Here is a 20,523-nt window from a genome sequence, read left to right on the forward strand (position 1 = left end):
CAGAGAGAAAGGTCTGCGGGTTAACCACCTCGGTCTTCAGTATTAATCACCTTCCCTATACCCCTGTAGCAGTCCATTTACCACTACTAGGCAGAGCGCAGAGCCAGACGCGGAGTAGAAACATGTCTTAAAGCAAAGTGGGCAGCTGTCTGTGGTGGTTGGAAACCCCTGAGATCATTAATCAGATAGCTCTCATGGCTTAAGCGATGGCTGTATGGGAGAGCACTGAGCACAAGCCCACCTTCACATAGATCAGCTCAGGTGGCTACTTGTCTGCACTGACATCTACAGTTCAATTTCAGTACTGCAACACCACTAGGAAACTTGACAAAGTGTAGTGCTGAATGCTGAGGCACATTTTGTGGTTAATTTTGATGTTTTAGGTTTGCTACTCAACAGCTGTGAGACACTGATTCTGGGTCAGAGTTTAACTGATCGATGCTGTTGAATGGAAGTCGTATTGAAATATGATGCACTACTCAAGGAGGCACAAGGAGGAACGTTTTACTCACCTTCTCCCTCTGCTTGGCTTTCATCTTCTCATGCTCTTCTTCCTCCTCTTGTCTCCTCCTTTTGTCAAGCTCCTCCCTTTTCAGCTTCAATTGACAAAAACAACCAAACCCCACACAAAATAAGATCTACATCAGCTCTCAACCACTTTTCGGCCAGCTCCCCCATACAACATCCAGATCCCTTAAATTTAGGCTACGTTTCTGCTCTGAGAATTCATGTTTTGTTTATTTTATTTCTATGTTGCTTATTTAATCTAGAAAACATAAAGTTGTATGGCAAATAACAGATTTACCTATGTTAAACTGGGACTGTTAGAATATGATCTATTCTAATAATGTGATCTGCGATGGATCTCTATTTATCAGGGAGAAAGAAAAACGAATCCTATTAGAAGTACTGCTAAAATTAGAAATGAGAAATAACTAATTCTCTACTATTAGGTCTCGTCGTTATTGATCACAAACAGCAATCAAATTTGAGAATATGGTACAGGTATCAAACAAGAATCATTCTTATTAATGATTTCACTGTAAACTAACTAACTACTGATGAGCATTATGGAATATGTTCAAGTGAGCTGAGGTTTACGAAACTGTGTCAAGCCAGCAACAATGGATTTTTTATACTGTTCTCACATAACATATCAATATTTTGACTGTATCATTTAAAGTTAAAACCACTGCAGGGTTATTATGCAATTTTTGCCGTGTATTCACACAGATCTGCTGAATCCATTGCATTTGTCAACAAACTATTTAAAGTAGTGGGATAATCTTTGCTGAGCACTGAAAGGACATTGTCAAACTAACCTTGTGACTCTGAGTCAAGAAGATCTAAAAAGGAAGGATGCTTCTAATGACAGGTCAAGAGCTATAGTTCCGATCTCACAACTTCATGATGGTGTTTGAGAATGCTCATCTGAACTACAGTTTTCAAGTTAAGTGGAACTTGCGACTAACATTAGACAACAACACTTTTGGGAAATGCACCTCAGGCTTAGTAGCCATCCCAGACATGCTTCCACCTACACAACACTCTTTAGTCGACTGGCACTCTCTGACTACTGATTCGGGGCAGCGGCAGCCATATTGTCTACGGCAGTGAATAACTAGTAAATACGCATAATGAGCTCTGTGATTTTAACTTTTTTTTTATTTCTTAAAAATTGGAACATCCATTGCAGTTCTCAACATGCTATCGTATTTTTATGAACAGTCAAAGTTGGGAATTAATCGAAAGTACTGGCATAACAATATTAGAAGAAACACAAGCAGTAATCTCTACATGGTTAATTCTCTATAAACAAAACCTGCAGCTTTCATCAGTCACATTTATATAATCTAATTATATATTAATTTGCATAATATAACAGTTGAAATAGTATATTGCCCACAGACGGATCATCAGGCATGTAATAAATACTTCAGTCTAAGAAAACCATTGACATAAAAAAGACGATGCACTAGACTACGAGAACATGAGGCATTATGCAGGGGTGTGTGTGTGTGTGTGTGTGTGTGTTCGTGCGTGCGTGCGTGTGCGTGCGTGTGTGTGATGAAAGTACCTTCTTCTGCAGTTTAGACTGGCGTGACTCTGTATACTGCTTATGCCTGGCCTCTTCCAGTGATGCATGACCACCTTGATAAACATGTCATAATAACACACGCATGCACATGCGCACACACACACACAAACACATATAGGCAAAGAAGGTGCACAGAAATTAGATGGGAATTGAGAGAACAAAAAAAGATATACAGTGTATTGCAGTTTGTTTTTTTACTCAGCCTCAATTAAAGTGATTTACTGTATGCTACCACAGTGTGATGGTCGGCATGTGAATTTGGTCCATTACCTGTCCTCTCAGGGCGTTCGTATACAGAGGTGGGTCTGTTTGCCTCCTTATATCTCTGAAGTTCCTCTTCCTCTTTCTGAGCCACTGGAACAATGAAAACATCCATTTCATTCACACAACGCATGTATTTGAAAGACAAATGCTATTAAAGATACATGAGTGCAGTTCACTTTAGCCTCATTGTCTCTGAACAGACTATCACTCTCAGCTAGGTGTAATAAAAGCCAGCCAAACATGAGGGAAGAGTGCACCCAAACACAACCCCTTAATTAGGGATTATACAGAAAACTGTTATGTACAGAGGCATTGTAAGGTGGATTTGAATATTGGTAGGTTCAAGGTTGACAAGAAAAGAATAATCATGAAACGTATGATTTGTTGTAAAATGGTGAGATGTATGGGTGGCTTTTCTCCTTTATCATGAAATGTACATTTCTTAAATGTATTTCTTTTCCTTGATCATGTACCTGTTTCTTAACTTTTGTCTGTTTGTTGTCTCTGTAGTATGTTGTTGTGTATGATGTGTATTGGGTGTGATGGACCCCAGGAAGAATAGCCAAGCTTAGGCAAGTGCTAATGGGGATCCATAAAGTAAAGTAAAGTAAAGGGACACTTTAGAATATGAGAAATGTTCTGATGCAAATGAGAATGTTTTACAGTGACAACTGACAAGATGAGGAAGAGTTATTTAAATAAGTCTGTGCTTACTTGTTTTCAGCTTGTTCCATCGAGATACATCGGGTGTGATCATGGTGACTCCAATGGGCCTGAGGAGGTAGTTAAAATAAACAGCCTAATTAATGTAATAAGCCTTCACAAACTAATCTAACGTGATGTGAGCTTGCCTTGTAGATAAGCTATATATATATATATATATATATATATAGCAATTGTCATTGTCACTTATCACAGCAGGTGCTATTGATATGATAATGTTTAACACATTTTGGGTAAAATGGGCAGGTGTGGGAGGTTACACAAAGGGTACAGGTCCAGTGCGCACGTCAATTTGGCCTCAAATTTAAATTGCCATTTCCCCCCTCCAACATGTAAAAAAAATAAAGAATAAATATATGCTTTGGAAAATGGTCAGCATTAAATAATGTAAAGTAGACCTATTAGGCCTACATGATTTTAACATGCACACAGTACTAGCCATGGTTCACATGACGCTCATGTTTCAGGGCTACACACAGTACATCCTTATCAGACTTATCAGACTATCAGACTTTGGCCCCTTCAACGTCTTGTTCATCCCCAAATTGACCCAAAATGAGCGTCTATCACAGGTTTTGTAGCAATTTGTAACATTTGTAGAATGCTAGGGCCTTAAATGCAATTACAAAAAATATTAGATGTATACTGTATGCATTTGGCCCCGTCCTGTTAATAAATTATATAAAATCAAATATAAAATAAATCTTTTTAAAAATGGTGCCCAGTGTTCTCAGGTGCCCACTGTTCCATACAAATGCGCAGCGCCTTCATTTCCACTTCTATAACTCTATGGTCTAGTTTCACTTTCGTTTCTTATGATCATGCAAGTCACATCACAAGAAACGAAACCTATACCGTCACCAGCATTTAATAGCCTTTAAGTACATATTCAATGTATTTAATAACCAGGTTATTACGCTCTTGAATACGTGTTCTACACATTTGTTTATAGTAATTAATCGCTATCACACAAACGACACACCCCCTTAGCCCTTACTCACGTTTGAGAAGGAGTTTCTTGGGTTGAGGACGCTGCAGCAGCGTTTGCATTATTATCATGAGCCTTTTCGTTGGAATGATCATATCCAGATGTATTTCTACCGGAGGTTCTCCCGTCGTTATTCGGATATCTCGGGTCATTGTAATTTGGCTCCATGTTGATCCAACAGGCTTGTAGATGATCTCTATAGTCGTGAAGAAACTATAGCTAGGCTGCTATAGTTGTCAGGACAGCAGTTCGTTCGTCTTCTGTGAAGGATATTCTTGGCAGATTGTCTGGCGAGTTGATATGATGATCCGCTGTAGTTTCGATTAGTGTCAACTCCTACTGAACTAAATGGCAACAGAAACTACCCATAATCTCGCGATTTCGATTTGTACTTCGATGCTCTATGTGAACTTTGTAACGTGACATGACAGGCAAGCTCGATTCAAATGGATCTGTCTGTCATAAAGTGAAACTGCATCATAACTTCATATTTGTGATAATCTCTGTTGGCAGTGGCAGAAATATGAAACTATATACTACAGAAGATCATTAGGTATAATAGCTGTAGACATGCTCCCCATTCACGTTCTGAATCTGAACCATACTAAAACAATAATGGGAAGTGGGATATAGTACTGCACATATCACTGGGGATTGGGAATTTCTGGTCTACTGTTCCGATTGGAGCTAGTCTCTACAGTAGACTAGCTCCAATCGGAACAGTAGACCAGAAATTCCCAATCCTGGCTATGTGTGCATGTACACTACTATACTGTACAACAGTGGTTCTCAACCATTTCAGGCCGTGCCCCCAAAATGATCATATTTGAACTGTCATGTAGGAGTTGAGGCATTACATTTGGGATGATTTATCAACACTGTGCAAAATAAAAGTTGAAGACATAAAATACAATATAACAATAATCATTAATGGCAGTAATATACAGTATAGATCCAGTTTTTCTTCAAAAACTCTTTATTGAGTTGACATGACATTACTAAACAGATTGTGGTTAACCATCTGACCCAACATGGATTCTGCATTTACAGGATGTGTGTAACTGGCACACTGGTTATAGAATCACAGAGACAAAACTGACAATTAGTCCCACAAGCACATCCAGAATACAAAATCTCAAAAAGGTTCAAGTTAATTGTGGTAAATGGTGAGGATAAAAATATGTTGCAACCCTCTGCTGGATACAGTAAGTGAGCCTTTATTCTCCAACAGTCCATGAGATATAAGATTTAATATCTCATGTAATTTTGCCTGCCGCTCAGCTTGTACAGTACCAGATCGGATAAACATTCTTCACCAATGTTCAGTTTAGGATCGATTCCTGACCGAACAGTGGCATGGACACTCACTATTGTGCTTTGATTAGTGAGACCATGGTTGCTTCTGTATGGCCACTCCAACTATGACACTGTCATTGCCAAATCATTGTGGGCATTTCCAGTGGTCCATAAAAGGAGATTTAGAGAAAAAGTAAGGGGCAAATAGAATGCACCGATGACATTACACGAAAGAAATAAGGCAACACGCGTAAAGGAGCATCCCCAGCTATGTTGTGGCAGGACTGTCCCCTTTGTCTAGCGCTGCTCACCAAAGAAATACTGACAACATGTTAAAACAAACACACACACACTTGCTTCCAGGGACCTAGTGCAAATCAGGTAAACAAGATCAGTGGCCATCAGTGGTTCATGGAGCTATCTGCCCGGTGTTGTTGTTGTTGGAGATTATTGCCATTTGTCTGTCAGCAGTATGGCTTTCTGTGTACAAGTGTTGAGTGATTCATGGAGAGGAGGGTGTTGGCCCACCTTGATCAGAAGCCGCCATCACCCCCTCTCCTGTAGACAAGGCACCCTGCTTTTAGGACCCCCATTTGGGAATGATTTTAGTTTAAGTCCAAACATCTCCTGGTGTCCCAAACACAAACACGCTTATCTGTAATTCAATGTTGGTTGGGGGCCCGAAGTTCCAGTGTGTATATTCGTGCATGCTATGTTTCTGTTTGCAGGAGTAGCTGTGTGCATTTGAGTTTGACTAGAGAGGCTACTGTAGATGGTGAGATCACAGCTTGGGCTGACTGGCCATCTTGATCTTGAGGTTCTCTGCAAGCTTGTCCAGGAACTCAAAGGTGTTTAGGTAGTCTGCACGCTTCAAACTGAAAACAGGAGAGAGGAAGAGAGTAGAGGACAACATATGAGAGGACTGAATATAAATCTAGTACGGATGTGTAAAAGTCCATGTTTTGAATGGAGATAGTACAGCAGACATGCAGCCCTTTAACTCAATGTTGCTGTGTTTGATAATTGTCATAATTCCATAGGCATACGTGTATGTTTCATAAAATGTTTCGGTAAATCAGTGGATTACGAGATGAAAATTGATTATTAAATGTTCATTATATCTGTCTACAATAACATGAGATTCAAAGAAATAAACATGATGTTATAGTACATCTTGATTAAGAGCGTATGCTAAATGCCTAGATTGTATAATCCCTTTATCATAAACTGTACATATAGGCTTACAAAGCAAGCAAAAATCAGAAGTTGCTGAATAATGTCGAATGCCAGCCCAAATCAAGTAGATTTTAATGTTTAACATGATCTGTGTTATAAGATAAATTTGAGGGGCACTTGCACACAGTGTCCAGCAGATGATGCTAAACACTTGAGTCCCCAAATTCTAATTACTGCATCCTACTATCCTACTATAATTCTAGTAACCTCTGTTTGTCTGTGTGTAGTGGTGTCACTACCCGGTTCTCCTCAGTGGCTGGAGCAATTGCTCTGATTTTGCACACAGCCATTGACCATTACCATCTGAACTTAACTGTGAAGCCCGTTTTTCGATTTCATCAAATCTCAGCTTCTTATTAGCGTTTATGTGTCAAACAATGTCGCCTCCCGGGTTGCCAGATCATGTGCGCATATCCCCCCACGGATGCGTCGACCGGGTATGGTCTAGTAATTCTAGTAACCTCTGTCTGTAGTGGTGAGTGAAGCTATCCGGTTCTCCTCAGTGGTGGAGCAATTGCTCTGATTTTGCACACAGCCATTGACCATTACCATCTGAACTTAACTGTGAAGCCCGTTTTTCAATTTCATCAAATCTCAGCTTCTTATTAGCGTTTATGTGTGAAAGAATGTCGCCTCCCGGGTTGCCAGATCATGTGCGCACATCCCCCCACGGATGCGTCGACCGGGTATGGTCTAGTTATTATAAACCATGGTAACGCTGGTAAAATTATGCTGTGACATCAGACAAATATAGAAATAATAACCCCAGTTGGCTGTTGGATGAGTACAAAAATTCTGTCCTATCAGTCAAATCTGGTAGTACAGAACTGGCAGGTATGTATTAAAACATACTACCAAACACGGCACACACCACAGAAAACATGAACATAGATAAATGAACATTTAAACAGCAACAAATATGACATCTATTTTATGTGTTTGCAGTAGGTACTAGGTACTAACTTGGCCATGCCCTTGACGCAGATAGCGAGGTCCTTGGTCATGAAACCAGCCTCTATGGTTTCAATGCAAACGGCCTCCAGTGCCTCAGAAAACACACGCAGCTCTGCATTGTTGTCCAGCTTTGCCCGGTGGAGCAGGCCCCGTGTCCATGCGAAGATAGAGGCTGTGAAAGAATCACACACACACACACACACACACACACACAATTTCAAACGACAAAGGAGGTTTTTGTTCCCATCTCTATTGTTTTGAATTAGATCAGGGCATGGATACTAAATGTACGGTCTTCTGGGGCCAAGATTTCTATCCCCATCGTCTTACCGATGGGATTGGTGGAGGTCTCCTTGCCCTGCTGGTGCATTCTGTAGTGACGTGTCACTGTGCCGTGGGCTGCCTCGGACTCCACCGTTTTTCCATCAGGACAGAGGAGCACACTGGTCATCATGCCCAGGGAACCATAGCCTGCAAAAGAGACAGACATTACTCAACAAATACAAATAAAACAAAGTACATCGGTTCTTCTTAAAAAATAAATTAAAACATTTTCTGTACTTACATACACATCTATAAACACGTTATACAGCGTTGTCTGTTTTTTTCATTCATCATTGTTTGGGTTTTTTCATACTGAACGGATACAACTGTTGTGAGCTTTTAGATCGGCTATTTACACTATTTGTGCACAACACTGTTGTGCAACAAAGTTTAAAATAACACGTAAGTGGTAAATTGAGTTCAATTAATCAACAAAGTACTCAATAGAATAATCGCTAAGGAAATAGTCGATAGTTGCCGTTTCATAAAATAAATAATACATGATTTACACCCACCCTGTGCTACAGAGTCAGACTGGACATCTCCGTCGTAGTTCTTGCAGGCCCAGATGAAGCCTCCCTCAGACTTCATGGCCTGGGCCACCATGTCATCAATAAGACGATGCTCATACCAGATCCCTTTGGCCTCATACTGTGCACGGTACTCCCTGACAGAGACAGAAGGACACACACGCACATGGAATCAGTAAACTACTCTGTAAAACGCACATGGAATCAGTAAACTACTCTGTAAAGGGGACATGTGTGTGTATAAGTTGTGTCCCAAAGCCTTTACTTCTCATAGATCTCCTGGAAGATGTCCTTGAATCGTCCGTCATATTTCTTTAGGATTGTGTTCTTGGTGCTGAGGTACATCGGCCAGCCTTTGGTCAGGCCCATCTGTAAGGAGCTGTGGGCAAAGTCCCTGATGGACGCGTCTGTGTTGTACATACCCATGGCTACACCACCTGTGCCTGGACACACACAAACACACAGACAAATGTTTTATTTGAATCCACAAAGTAATATTAATTTACTGCCATTAAGGTAAATATACGTTTATATACATAACATAAATATATGTTTATATACAATATTACGCTTGAAACCCACAGGGGATGCAAGCGCGTGGACACTGCTCCCATGTTAATGAATGACCTTCCACGCATGGATGCGGACACAGATTGTATTCTCATTAAAACGCATTGACCAGACGTCCCGCTGTGGCTAGGTTTGGCGAGAACAGTCACGCACAAACCTGACATGTATTGACATGTATTGATGCCGGTGTGGTCCTTGCAAGTAAAAGATGCTAAAAATATATATTTTAAATAAAAAAGAAAAAGAAGGTGGAAGATACTTTGGTGACTCATTTTCTCTTACATTATTGAAAGACATAAAATAAATTGTTATCATTTCTACTATTGCATCAATCAAGTCCATTCATATTCATATCTAATTCAACTGGACTGCTCATTCTCCCTGTAGGCAGACATACTACATCTATTATGCAAATAAAGGATGCGTAATTATCAGTCACAAACAGAGACAAAAAGACAGCCCCGTCTGGCTTATACAGATGAATGCAGTGCAAACAGATCCATGGAGCCAATGGTCATTTATCAGCCTTTTCAATTTGTCTGAGTGTTTGTTTATGAGAGGAAGGAGGCAGAGATAACGAAGATAAGACATACAGTTGTTGACATTTTAAACAGAGAATTACGCACTTATAAAAGGTTGTCTGTGGTGCCAGTCTACAGTAGCTACAGTATGCATTATTGACTTGTGCGCTGATGCAAGACTTGCACGCTACAGTGGCTTGCTTGCACTCGTGGATTAATGTTCAAGCCAAGGTAAAAGGTTTCTTTACTGTTACAACTGTACAGGTACATAAGTGTAAAAAACCATTCATAGTAATAATATTAATAATAATAACTAGAGAAAAAGCACCCTTAGGCTGGTGCAAATTTGATTTTAATATTTTGTCCTGAATTGTGTGTGTATATATATTGTGTGTGTGTGCGTGTATTTATTTGGGAATAGATTGTTTATAACCAAAATATAGGCTAATACTACAGTACAGTAAATGGTCATTGATTTATTGTTCACACAATTGGCTGTTAAAAGTAAACTGTAGTGTAGAATACACTTGTCTCTTCTATGTCATATTCAAACTAGTCTGGGAGGCATTGAAAAGGGGGCGGGATCAACATGCAGTGGGTGTTGCATCTAAATAGGATCGACGGGTAGCAATTTCCCCTTGAGAAATTGCGGCCGCCATTGTTGTGTACTGCTGTTTGCCTCTCGTCTGACTTTTTAGACGAGTTGCACAGCTCTCAGACCGGTAAGAGGCGCGTCCGCTCAGATTCTGAGCGTAAGTTACATCCCGCCCACAAATACCAGGGCTCTGGCCCAGAAGTTCCTCGCCGAGAGCTGGCGAAAACTTCTGGGAACTCAGATTATATTCAAACAGACTCTGGTGGCCACAAGATGCTGTATGCCCGCCTGTCATTTATGCTCCTCTCCACTAGTCGGCAAGATCCATCGTGAGGGAGCGATACACACATTACGAATAATTAAATGAAAACAATGTGACCTGTGCAATGTGAAACATTCAGCCGTCCATTTGTTCAGTGGGTCTCAACCTTTTCAGGCTGTGAACCCCCAGAATAATCATATTTGAACTGACTCGAACTTGACTCGGTTCCACAGATAAATAATGTGAAAATAGCAGATCTACAAGCTCACAAAGCCTCGCAAAGATCTGCTATTTTCACAATTTTAGAACCACTGCATTAGTTCACTGTGGGGACGGGCTGGCGTCATTGTATTGAACCGTGCGTGTGGAGCCACGGTGCTACCGGTAATCATAAACATGGATACATGAAGCCGGTACCATAAAACATCACCAGTCGATTGAAAAGCTCTATGGGGAGACTGTAGCCTACTTGAAGGACAATCTATGACAATCCACTGCGCCCATCCATACACATGCGCAGTAACTCCTTATGTGTAAGCAAGCATCATTTATTATCCTGCACCACCCCACATCAGTGCAGTGCCCCAAGAACACCTAAGTAATCAACGTCTCCCAGGCGATGGGAGGCGTTAGCAGACCATTCAGAAGTTGACCATTCAGATGGTTATGCTGTTTGAGATGTTCTTACCCTCAAACTCGTAGATGACAAACTTGAGTGGCTCTCCCGTAGTGGGTGTGTAAGTCATCTCTACTTTCCCTGGTCCAGGCACCACAAAGTCTGTGGCTTTGTACTGTGAGAATAACATAGAGAAAGATCAGATGCCACAACAAAAATGAGGAGCTTTACTCAAGTCTAAACCTATTATTTACCTGGCCCATTAACCTGCAGCCTATATAGATCTTGATTGTTTTGATTTATTTGTAATGTACATGTTAAACATGTACTGTACCACAGTTATCTTATAGCTAATTTTCATCTACAGTCCCTTTAGAGGGTCACAAACACAAACAGCAGCATAACAATCAATAATAATGAATAAAGAAAAAACATAACACAAAGTTACACACCATGGCCCTCATTTATCAACGCAGCGTATAAACCGCCGTATATTTTTCCATATATTCGGCCGTACACCAACGTCGAAGTCACATTTATCAACGCATCCTACACAGCTGATCCGAGCTTACACTTGGTCCCAGCGTTGATAAATGTCACGGCTGAAACGAGCGTCATTTAAATAACACGCCCTTAAACATTCTCAAAACGCCCCGATTTTACGACATGAAGACGAACCAGAATACGACCAAAGACATGAAAAGCCAATAAGAAACAGTCGCGCCCCCCTCCCCCCCCGCTGGCCTCGCCGCACATCTCTCTCTCTCTCTCTCTCTCTCTCTCTCTCTCTCTCTCTCTCTCTCTCTCTCTCTCTCTCTCTCTCTCTCTCTCTCTCTCTCTCTCTCTCTCTCTCTCTCTCTCTCTCTCTCTCTCTCTCTCTCTCTCTCTCTCTCTCTCTCTCTCTCTCTCTCTCTCTCTCTCTCTCTCTCTCTCTCTCTCTCTCTCTCTCTCTCTCTCTCTCTCTCTCTCTCTCTCTCTCTCTCTCTCTCTCTCTCTCTCTCTCTCTCTCTCTCTCTCTCTCCTTTGTCTTTCATGTCCGTGTCCGTAGCGTAGCGGTACATGAGACTCGGGCGGAATGCAGTGATTCCGTGCCGCCACGTTAATATTGGAGCGTCGGGTTTATATCCTTAACCCAGCCAGGTTGTGTAGCCTACATAACTCTCTATGACATAACTCCATAACATAGGACAAGCCACTGTAAGTTTGTAGACCTCACTGTCCATGAAAAGGTGCCGTCCCGACCGCGGGACTCCCGGCGCAAAAGCGCTCGTATATTTTTGAAAATAGCAGATCTACAAGCTCACAACGCGTTGCGATGCATTGCTGGCTTGTGAGCTTGTAGATCTGCTATTTTCAATACAGACAGATCTACAATCTTATCTGAATGACTGTTAAAGCAGTTTGTTTAAATTACTTTATAAAATGATATATTTTCACTGCGATTATTTATTAGTGTAGATATACATTTAGGAGTGGATTATGTGTCTAGATGCCTGTCAGACAGTCAGACAATGCTGCTCTGCAGGTCTAGGATGGAATAAACGGGTGCAGCCAACGTCAACAACTGGTCTCGACCAGACGTGAGATCTCAGCGTACGGTAGGGTGAAGCCCACGTCAGGATATATTGATAAATGCCGAAAGGTGCGGTGATTATGCCGTACGCTCATTATTTGGGCTGCACCGCGTTGATAAATGAGGGCCCATAAGTGTAGCACACACACACCCACAATGTCAGCTAAAAACTATAAATGTAAAAGCTTTGTCAAATTAAAAGCAAGATTATTTGTATACATGAGAAGACCATGAGATAAATGTAGTCAATGGTTAGAGTTGAATACTTTTAGCTTTTTAATTTGGTTTTAAAAGATGGAACTGCAACTCTTCATGTTGTCAGCAGGTAGGACGTTCAATTGAGTTGTGATTTTCACAGAGAAAGCCGACTGGCCGAATGCAGTCAGGTTTGTCCACTTTTTTATGTTATAACCTGTGCACTGTATGTTAATACATACACATGGAAGGATAGAGAGGTTAAATGACAAACAAACAATAGGTTAGCAGTAGCATACTAACTGCATGCGACTGGAGCATTTTTCCTGTTACGTAATCAGCAGTAAAATGATTGTTCACCTGGATTGTTCACCTAGTTGAGAACTATTGACTTGGCCCCAGTGCCAAGGGCTAGTATACAATTGACGTTGCTCAGTCATTTTGACTTTTCTAGCTCACTGTCACAGCCAGTATTTCCACATATTACAGTCCAAAGGGCATGAAATGTAATCAGTGACTCTCTCTTGTGACAACCTGAGTGTCCCTTAGCTCAGTGGTTCTCAAAGTGGGGTCTAGGGACCCCAGCAATACAGCATCAAAATCAGTTTAACCACTTTATTTACATCCGCTATTTTGTTTTTAATAGCCGGCGATCTACAAGCTCCCAAACGCGCCGCGGCTCGTTGTAAGCTTGTATTTTCACACATTTTTAAACACATTTTAACAACACAAATCTTGTATGGGGTCCTTAGCACAAAATATTTTCAGATGTGGCCAAATACATATTAATTTGGGTTTGATATGAAACTGTTTGAGAACCACTGCCTTAACTAACGGTGACAGTCCATTTGTGCGCTCAGATAATGATGCATCTTTAAAAAATATAGCTTGAAGGTTCATATTTAACAGGACCATACAAAGCATCATATTTGAAAACAGTTATGTAAGGTACAATTGTGTACTTGAATATGTACACAACCAGCCAGTGCGTTATTAAGATGCTTCACAGTATCGTCGCCTTCACACATACATTACTAAAATGTGTGTGACTGCAGGGTATGAGACAAAAAGACCTAGAGGTTCTCAGACTATATTAAAATGAATGTTACAGTCCTTTTATAATATTTTTTTGCTATTTCACTTTCATCCAATGCCCAGTTTGGACTCTTTTGTTGTTTCACATTGTTGCTGTCATACTGTCGCTGTCAAGTGGAAACCTTGTACTGTATGTTACTTTTCAGGAAATGGAACAAAAATGACCTGTCTTCCAATGGATCCAAGTTATTATTTAATCACAAGCTCTTGTTAATACTTTTCATAGATTAAACATTTATAAAACCCAGTCTGTCTTAACCACTTTCAACCTGCTGTCCCTGTTTTGGGCATGTCATCATTATAAGCAAAAAAATGTTTAATGTTCAAGATAAAAAAAATAACAAATAGTGATAATAGCAGATCTGCCAGCTTGCAACTCGCCCACGATGCGTTGTGAGCTTGTAGATTGGCTATTTTAGCTACTTTTGCGTGACACTGTCATCCCATCTCACTCAAACACACTGGTCTAGCATGACGCTGCCACTTGACCGTACTGACCTGGTCTCCATGGGCGTGTCTGCCGATGATGATGGGTTTGATCCAGCCGGGCACCAGGCGTGGGACATTCTTGCAGATGATGGCCTCGCGGAACACAGTGCCGCCCAGGATGTTACGGATGGTGCCGTTCGGCGAGCGCCACATCTGCTTCAGTTTGAACTCCTCCACACGCTTCTCGTCCGGTGTGATGGTGGCGCACTTGATGCCCACGTTGTATCGGCGCGTTGCCTCCGCCGCCTCAACCGTCACGCGGTCGTCGGTGGCGTCGCGGTTCTCCATGCCCAGATCAAAGCTGCACACAGAGACGAGGGTTTCATTCAAATCTGGGTTACTGTTTGAGCCAATGTGCATTATTATTATTAGTCATGTCATTTAAGACGTGATTCAGCACTGTGTGCTTGGGTGTGTGTAAAATTGAGCAACGCAGAGTGAGACAGGCTACAGCCATACTGAAAGAGACAGTGAAGGGTGATATATACTTAGTTGCGAGCCGGTACCGCGCACCGAAAATAGACGATCTACAAGCTCACAACGTGTACCAAGTATAAATCAGGCATAAGAGACACAAGAGCGGGAAAAGTAAAGAGAAAGGGGTGGGGGTGCGATTAGAGGGAGAGCGCTTAGGGAGACCATTAGCAAACTCAACAGCGGACGTGTGGGACGCCATAAACAAAGACCCTGTGTTCTAAGAAGGGCAGTAATTATACACACTTCACTGAACTCCACTGCTACTGTGGAGCCACCTACCATAGCAGAGGAAACTACTGTGTTGTATACATCTACTATGGTAGCTGGGCAAATGTAGATGCTAACAACTAACAATGAGTGATGTGAGATGACACTTTATAATTGAGAAGATTGTGGGTTTGCACAATTATTTTGGAATAAAAAAGAAACAAAAGAGAAAGAAAGAAGACAACAATTATATATATAATTTCTAACCTGAAAAGGAAAAAGACTGTGCCGTAGTTATTGGTGTTCTGTCAAGTACAATACCACAGGAACTGGAAATGTAGCTCTCAGGTATCACCCTTGTTCATGTCTGAGGAAAATAGTTATATCACTTTCAGGTGACATACCAACCTGGCCACATAGCATGTGCAGGATTACCTAAATACCACAACAGGCATAAACCATAACATATCATTTAATCTTAGGTATGTTGACTATGCTCTTAGTCAATGCAACCCTTGGCATTGTCCAGAAACACACTCTCAACCTTTCACCTACTTCCCCCCTACTGCCACACCACAGCAACAGGATGACTAAATTGACCTGAACACATCACAATGCTAGAACTCAGAGACAGGCAGATGGAATCTATCTGAGAGAGAATAGGTTCTGTTCAGTGGTGGTGGCTATAATGAGAACTGAACATCAACACTTAAACACAAGGGAGATTCCTTTGTTTGCATCTTGGTATGTGGTTGACCTAAAAGGCCTGGCTGTGACCTTTCACCTCACACCCCCTCATCAGAGGAATGGATTCCTTAGTGCTACCGACACCTTGGCTTATAGCCTTAAAGGAACGAACACTGGCATTTTGTAGAATTCATTTAACTATATGAGACTGAAATTATGATATATTTTCTTGTTAAATTTGAGGGTCATTGTCGATTTAAGAATTGGTTAAAATAAGTATAATGACATTAGTTAGTTGTTGTTTTTTTTCCAAGAACTTTCTTATCGAGTAATTATTACACAATCTGAGTAATTATTACAAAATCTGATACAACAAGTAACCAAAACCACTGGAAAAAGATTAATTATTAACCTTTATGACGTGACATCGGAAACAATCATAAAAGTGTTAAAACTTCTATGGGTTCATCTATTGTAGATACTGTTGTTAAAGCTGGCTCAAACCCTCCCTTTCCGGTTAATCTGTCACCATGACTCATCAATCTACTCTGCATTATGAATCTACTTCACAAAACGAAATGCTATAAATCCATTTGGTTTTGTGTTGTTATATTGACAGATAGGGCGTATCATTCCAGTGGGGTTTTCCCTACAGAGAAACCAAGTCCAGTTTTTTTTACCATCTGTATACAGTCTGAAGGTCTAGTACATAATGACGAAAGGGCAGATCAATGATGTTCAACTCACACAAAAAAAGTCGTACTAATAACTGTACTTTACACAGATATGGCCCATATCAAAATAAAATACATATGAAAAGGGTTTTCTTTTATATTACACCGACATGATGAATAGGGGCTTTAGTCAATGTATTTGAGAGTGCAAGGTTATTAATGGGATACAGTGGCTTTAAATATGTACAAATATTATAATAATGTCTAATACCAAGATAAATAATACCAAAGTACATTTACTTTGTATTGGTACAACTGGAAATCTGATCTGTACAGTGTATTTACAATGATCACAAGTTAACACAATAATGTTAGCAGCCTATTGCACAACACTGTAACTGCCGCAGTGAAAAAAGATAAAAAAGGCCATCCAAAAGGATATTTTCCAGGGTCAAAGGAGCATATCGTAGCTAGTACAGTACCAAGGCCAACACTACCGCTTGTGCTTGTGTAATTAAAACCTACATAGCCATTAAAGCAGGTGCACATCAGACAATCAGGTAGTCACTCTGTCAGAGGAGGTCAATCTGTTAAAGAAAGACGTGGAAACAGGTTGAACGAGAAATCCCAGCCAGGCAGGGAGCAGACAGGTGAGTTCACCTGGGGCCCACATCTTTCCTGCTGTGGTTACCAACTACTAAGCCTAGCCAATTTGGCCCTTCTCAAGGTGTACTTTCATGTAGGTGAGAGTGTACATTATGAAAGCAGGCACATAAGGCATGCATTGCAAAAAAATGTAGCATGTTTTAAAGTGCTTTTCTAGTTAGGGAATGAATGCAACTGTTCACAGCCAAGATATGTTCATGGCCATTTACATTCAATTTATGTAATAACATTTAAATAATTGGCATATTTATACATGTATCTATTGTTTAAAGGCTGCATCTGTGTGTACCAGGGAAACTTTTACTATGACCACCAGACGTACTTAAGGACACTGTGGTCCTCTGTTTCACTCTACAGCCCTTTGTCTCCATAGTGAGGTGTAATTACCTGTGCAGGTCCATCTCCAGGTAGGGGAAGATGAGCTTTTCCTTAATGAGCTCCCAGATGACCCGGGTCATCTCATCTCCCTGCATCTCCACCACAGAGCCAGTCTTGATCTTCTGAGACATCTTAGAACCTGGTGGTCAGCACAAGAGGAGAGAGAGTGAGTGAGTGAGTGAGTGAGTGAGTGAGTGAGTGAGTGAGTGAGTGAGAGAGAGAGAGGGGGAAATACGTGAAACAGTAGTTTGCGCAACAAGATGGGGGCGGGGAAGGGGGATGTGTCCCTGATAATGGGGAATCATAACGAGCCCAGAATAAAGCATTTATATAAGTGATGATAACTGTTACACTGAGAACAGTGTCAAGTGAAACAAGCCTAGTACTGCACAGAATGAAGGAACTTAATTCAAAACAGCACCTGAAAATGACTAGGTCCATGACTCAGCATTGACCTATTTCTATCAATCTGACAAACTAAGAAGTTAAGGAGATTTTGGCTGTGAAAGCAAGCGAAACCTACATATGGCTATCACCACAAATGGAGAACTCAGCATTTTATAGTATATTGAGGTGATTTTCCAGACCTGGCTGGACAATAGTTGTATAACCTCAGCATTTCACACAGTGTATTATAATAGAAACTAAATATCTTGATTATATTACATAGGTTTCATTTACACATGCCAACATAGAGGATTTAATACTTCTATAGCTATTGCATAGGATAGAACAACTTTTCTTTGCATTGGGCACAAAACCTCTGGCAACATTACATAAGTTCTGTGTGGAGCCTGCTGACTGAGGATCGCATGATGGGGAGGAGACTGACTACAGAGAAGACACATTCATGACCAGGCAGAGACAGGCAAAGATAGGCGAGGGTACGCAAAGCGTATAGCTTGTAGGGCATCACAAATAAAGTTATACATAGTTTTACAGAATTAATTTACAAATCACACACACCCACAAAATGACACCTAAAATGCAGAAATTAGCTTGATGACGCGACGGGCCTAATAAATAAAGTCCAATTGTCCATCCCTGCCAGGCTGCCCTCCATACAGAGAATGCACATAACGGCCACGCAAGTCCAGAGGAGTAGGCTATGCTGCATCTTATCTTTCTGAGTTAAAGGGGCCTATTTTACTGTATGTTGTTCAGTTCAGTTCGCTTTTGAATGTCATAAAAAATGTCTTGCTGTTCAGTTTTAGCAGGACAATGGGGGGCTGAGTCGGCTGACAGGTAGGATTTGGTAAAGAATGCTGCACTGTCAGGCGTCGTTATTTCCCTCAGTAATGCGCATAATGTCGGCAGTGTTGTGCAGATGCCCTACCTTTGAATGTTTCCTACACACCACAAGTACCGGATCACAGATGATGAGGAACGTCTTGTTCTGCACCGAGCCGAGCGGGTATCGCAACTATAAGCGTTTCAGTAGAACCGGCTTCCGTGTAGCGCCTCCCTCAGTGACTGACAGGAACTTGACCAATCAGAGGAGAGGCCGAAATCCATTGACCAATGAACTGAGCCCACACAGCTGGAGGAGGGGGGAGTATGTGGGCGGGGCCAATAGAGAGAGCTGTGCTGATTGGCTCCGAGCGATGCAGCGTTTCAATGCTAATCTTTAGAACATGATGTTTTAAAAAGGATCAGTTGCCGCTGGGCTTGGTCACCTAGAGATCAGATAAGTAATGTGTTTGGTTTACTTCCACCACCACCACCACCACAGGAAAAACAGTGTAACTTTTAGGTCTAGCCTCGTGAAGCTACACCGACAGTTAGTAAACTGACCTCCGAATCGTAGACCTTCTGGTGCACAGAACATCTTATCCCGGGTCCCAGTCAAGCCTCTATACACAAAAAACGATCAGTTGATCGTTACGAAATCGCTTTCAAATCCGGTCCATAACGTAGGAGTCGGACATGCTGCAAGTTGTGCAATGTAGCTTCTGCCTTATCAGAGTGTTATTCTGACGTCCCGAAGGAGGAGGGGGAGGGAAGGAGGGGAATGATTACTCGCCCTAACCAATGCCTGTGATATCCCATAGGCTACACCACATTTAATGTACTATTCCATACAGTGGTGGAGTACCTCAAAACTGTACTTAAGTACAGTAGGCTACTTGAGTAAATGTACTTAGTTACTTTACACGACTGCCTTATCAACCCCATGTCCGGCATTTAAAGTTGTGGCGCTGCCTGTGTACTCACACAATAAGCCACTGTTCTCTAGTTTCATATCCATGTGAAAATTATGGTAGAAAAAATATATACACATGTTTGGATAGGTCTATTAGTAAAACATCTCCACTCCCAGTCTCCGCAGTCTGCACACGTGTGGCGATTGGTGCGGGGTAATTATTTTAATCACACTAGTCAATTGTGTGATCCCGATTACCGATATATTATAACTATGATGTGATCACCAAAGGAAGTTTTCATTTGTTCAGTCCTGTTACTGTAATCATGTTGACCCCGTCAGGGGCAGAGGATGTTGTCTGTGTGAAGCTCGTGGAAAAGTGGAGATATTTTGTACTAAACACACGTTTTCATTCAGGATATGATGAAACCAGAGGACAATAGCTGCTGACTCCAAATCGCAGCAATGCCATTATTGGGTGAGTAGCCTACTGACTACACGCAGCGCCACGGTTGTTTTCATGTCTTGCATTTTTACTGATTTGTGTTGGTAATACATAAAGTAACCAGATGATGGCAGAACTCCCCTTTGTGATGGGTGAACGGCTGGACCGAGACGATCAGACACAAAGGGAGAAAATGGTTTAGGGAGACAAACACTTGTAGTGATTCCAAATTGAAACGTGCCTACTGCTAGGAGAAACCTGCCTGGACAGAGGCAAATAAATAACCTATTCGTTTTTTGTTTTGTTTCTTTAAGTTTGGTAGTGGTAACTTAAGCAATGGGGGACGTGTTTGCGAAATACATATTTCTTATTGCTGTGTGGACAATATAGCCTAGGCTAGACAGTCTAATAGCAGTCTAGAATCGTTTAATGTTAGAACTCGATCACAGATTAGTTTATCTCATGGGAAATGTGAAACCCAGAACAAATACGGTTTAGCCTGCCTGAATTTATAGTA

General features: G+C 41.3%; 2 protein-coding genes across 3 annotated transcripts in view; both read right to left on the reverse strand.

Annotated features, from left to right (window-relative positions):
* The window catches only part of epsti1 (epithelial stromal interaction 1), a 16,509-nt gene extending 11,999 nt beyond the window's left edge, over positions 1-4,510 (reverse strand). Inside the window, exons 1-5 of the mRNA XM_084083808.1 lie at positions 4,087-4,510; positions 3,077-3,135; positions 2,369-2,452; positions 2,078-2,151; positions 513-596 (exon numbers count right to left, since the gene is read on the reverse strand). Of these exons, the coding sequence (XP_083939934.1) occupies positions 513-596; positions 2,078-2,151; positions 2,369-2,452; positions 3,077-3,135; positions 4,087-4,241 (456 nt within the window). The 5' untranslated portion in view covers positions 4,242-4,510. The remainder of the gene's footprint in view (positions 1-512; positions 597-2,077; positions 2,152-2,368; positions 2,453-3,076; positions 3,136-4,086) is intronic.
* Positions 4,511-5,015: 505 nt separating this feature from the next.
* Positions 5,016-19,348, reverse strand: idh1 (isocitrate dehydrogenase (NADP(+)) 1). Of its 2 annotated transcripts, none has more exons than XM_084084830.1 (9): positions 19,213-19,348; positions 17,428-17,557; positions 14,339-14,630; positions 11,050-11,152; positions 8,679-8,856; positions 8,399-8,550; positions 7,890-8,030; positions 7,569-7,731; positions 5,016-6,244 (listed from the first exon to the last, which is right to left on the reverse strand). In XM_084084830.1, the coding sequence occupies exons 1-9, from the start codon at positions 19,244-19,246 to the stop codon at positions 6,151-6,153; spliced, it is 1,287 nt and encodes a 428-aa protein (XP_083940956.1). In that variant the 5' UTR covers positions 19,247-19,348; the 3' UTR covers positions 5,016-6,150. The 2 variants fall into 2 exon arrangements, with proteins under 2 accessions (XP_083940956.1, XP_083940957.1); XM_084084831.1 differs by lacking the exon at positions 19,213-19,348 and adding an exon at positions 18,755-18,875.
* Between the last annotated feature and the right edge of the window lie 1,175 nt (positions 19,349-20,523).

This window comes from Gymnoscopelus microlampas, assembly GCF_963454915.1.
Source record: "Gymnoscopelus microlampas genome assembly, chromosome: 17".
NCBI lineage: Eukaryota > Metazoa > Chordata > Actinopteri > Myctophiformes > Myctophidae > Gymnoscopelus > Gymnoscopelus microlampas.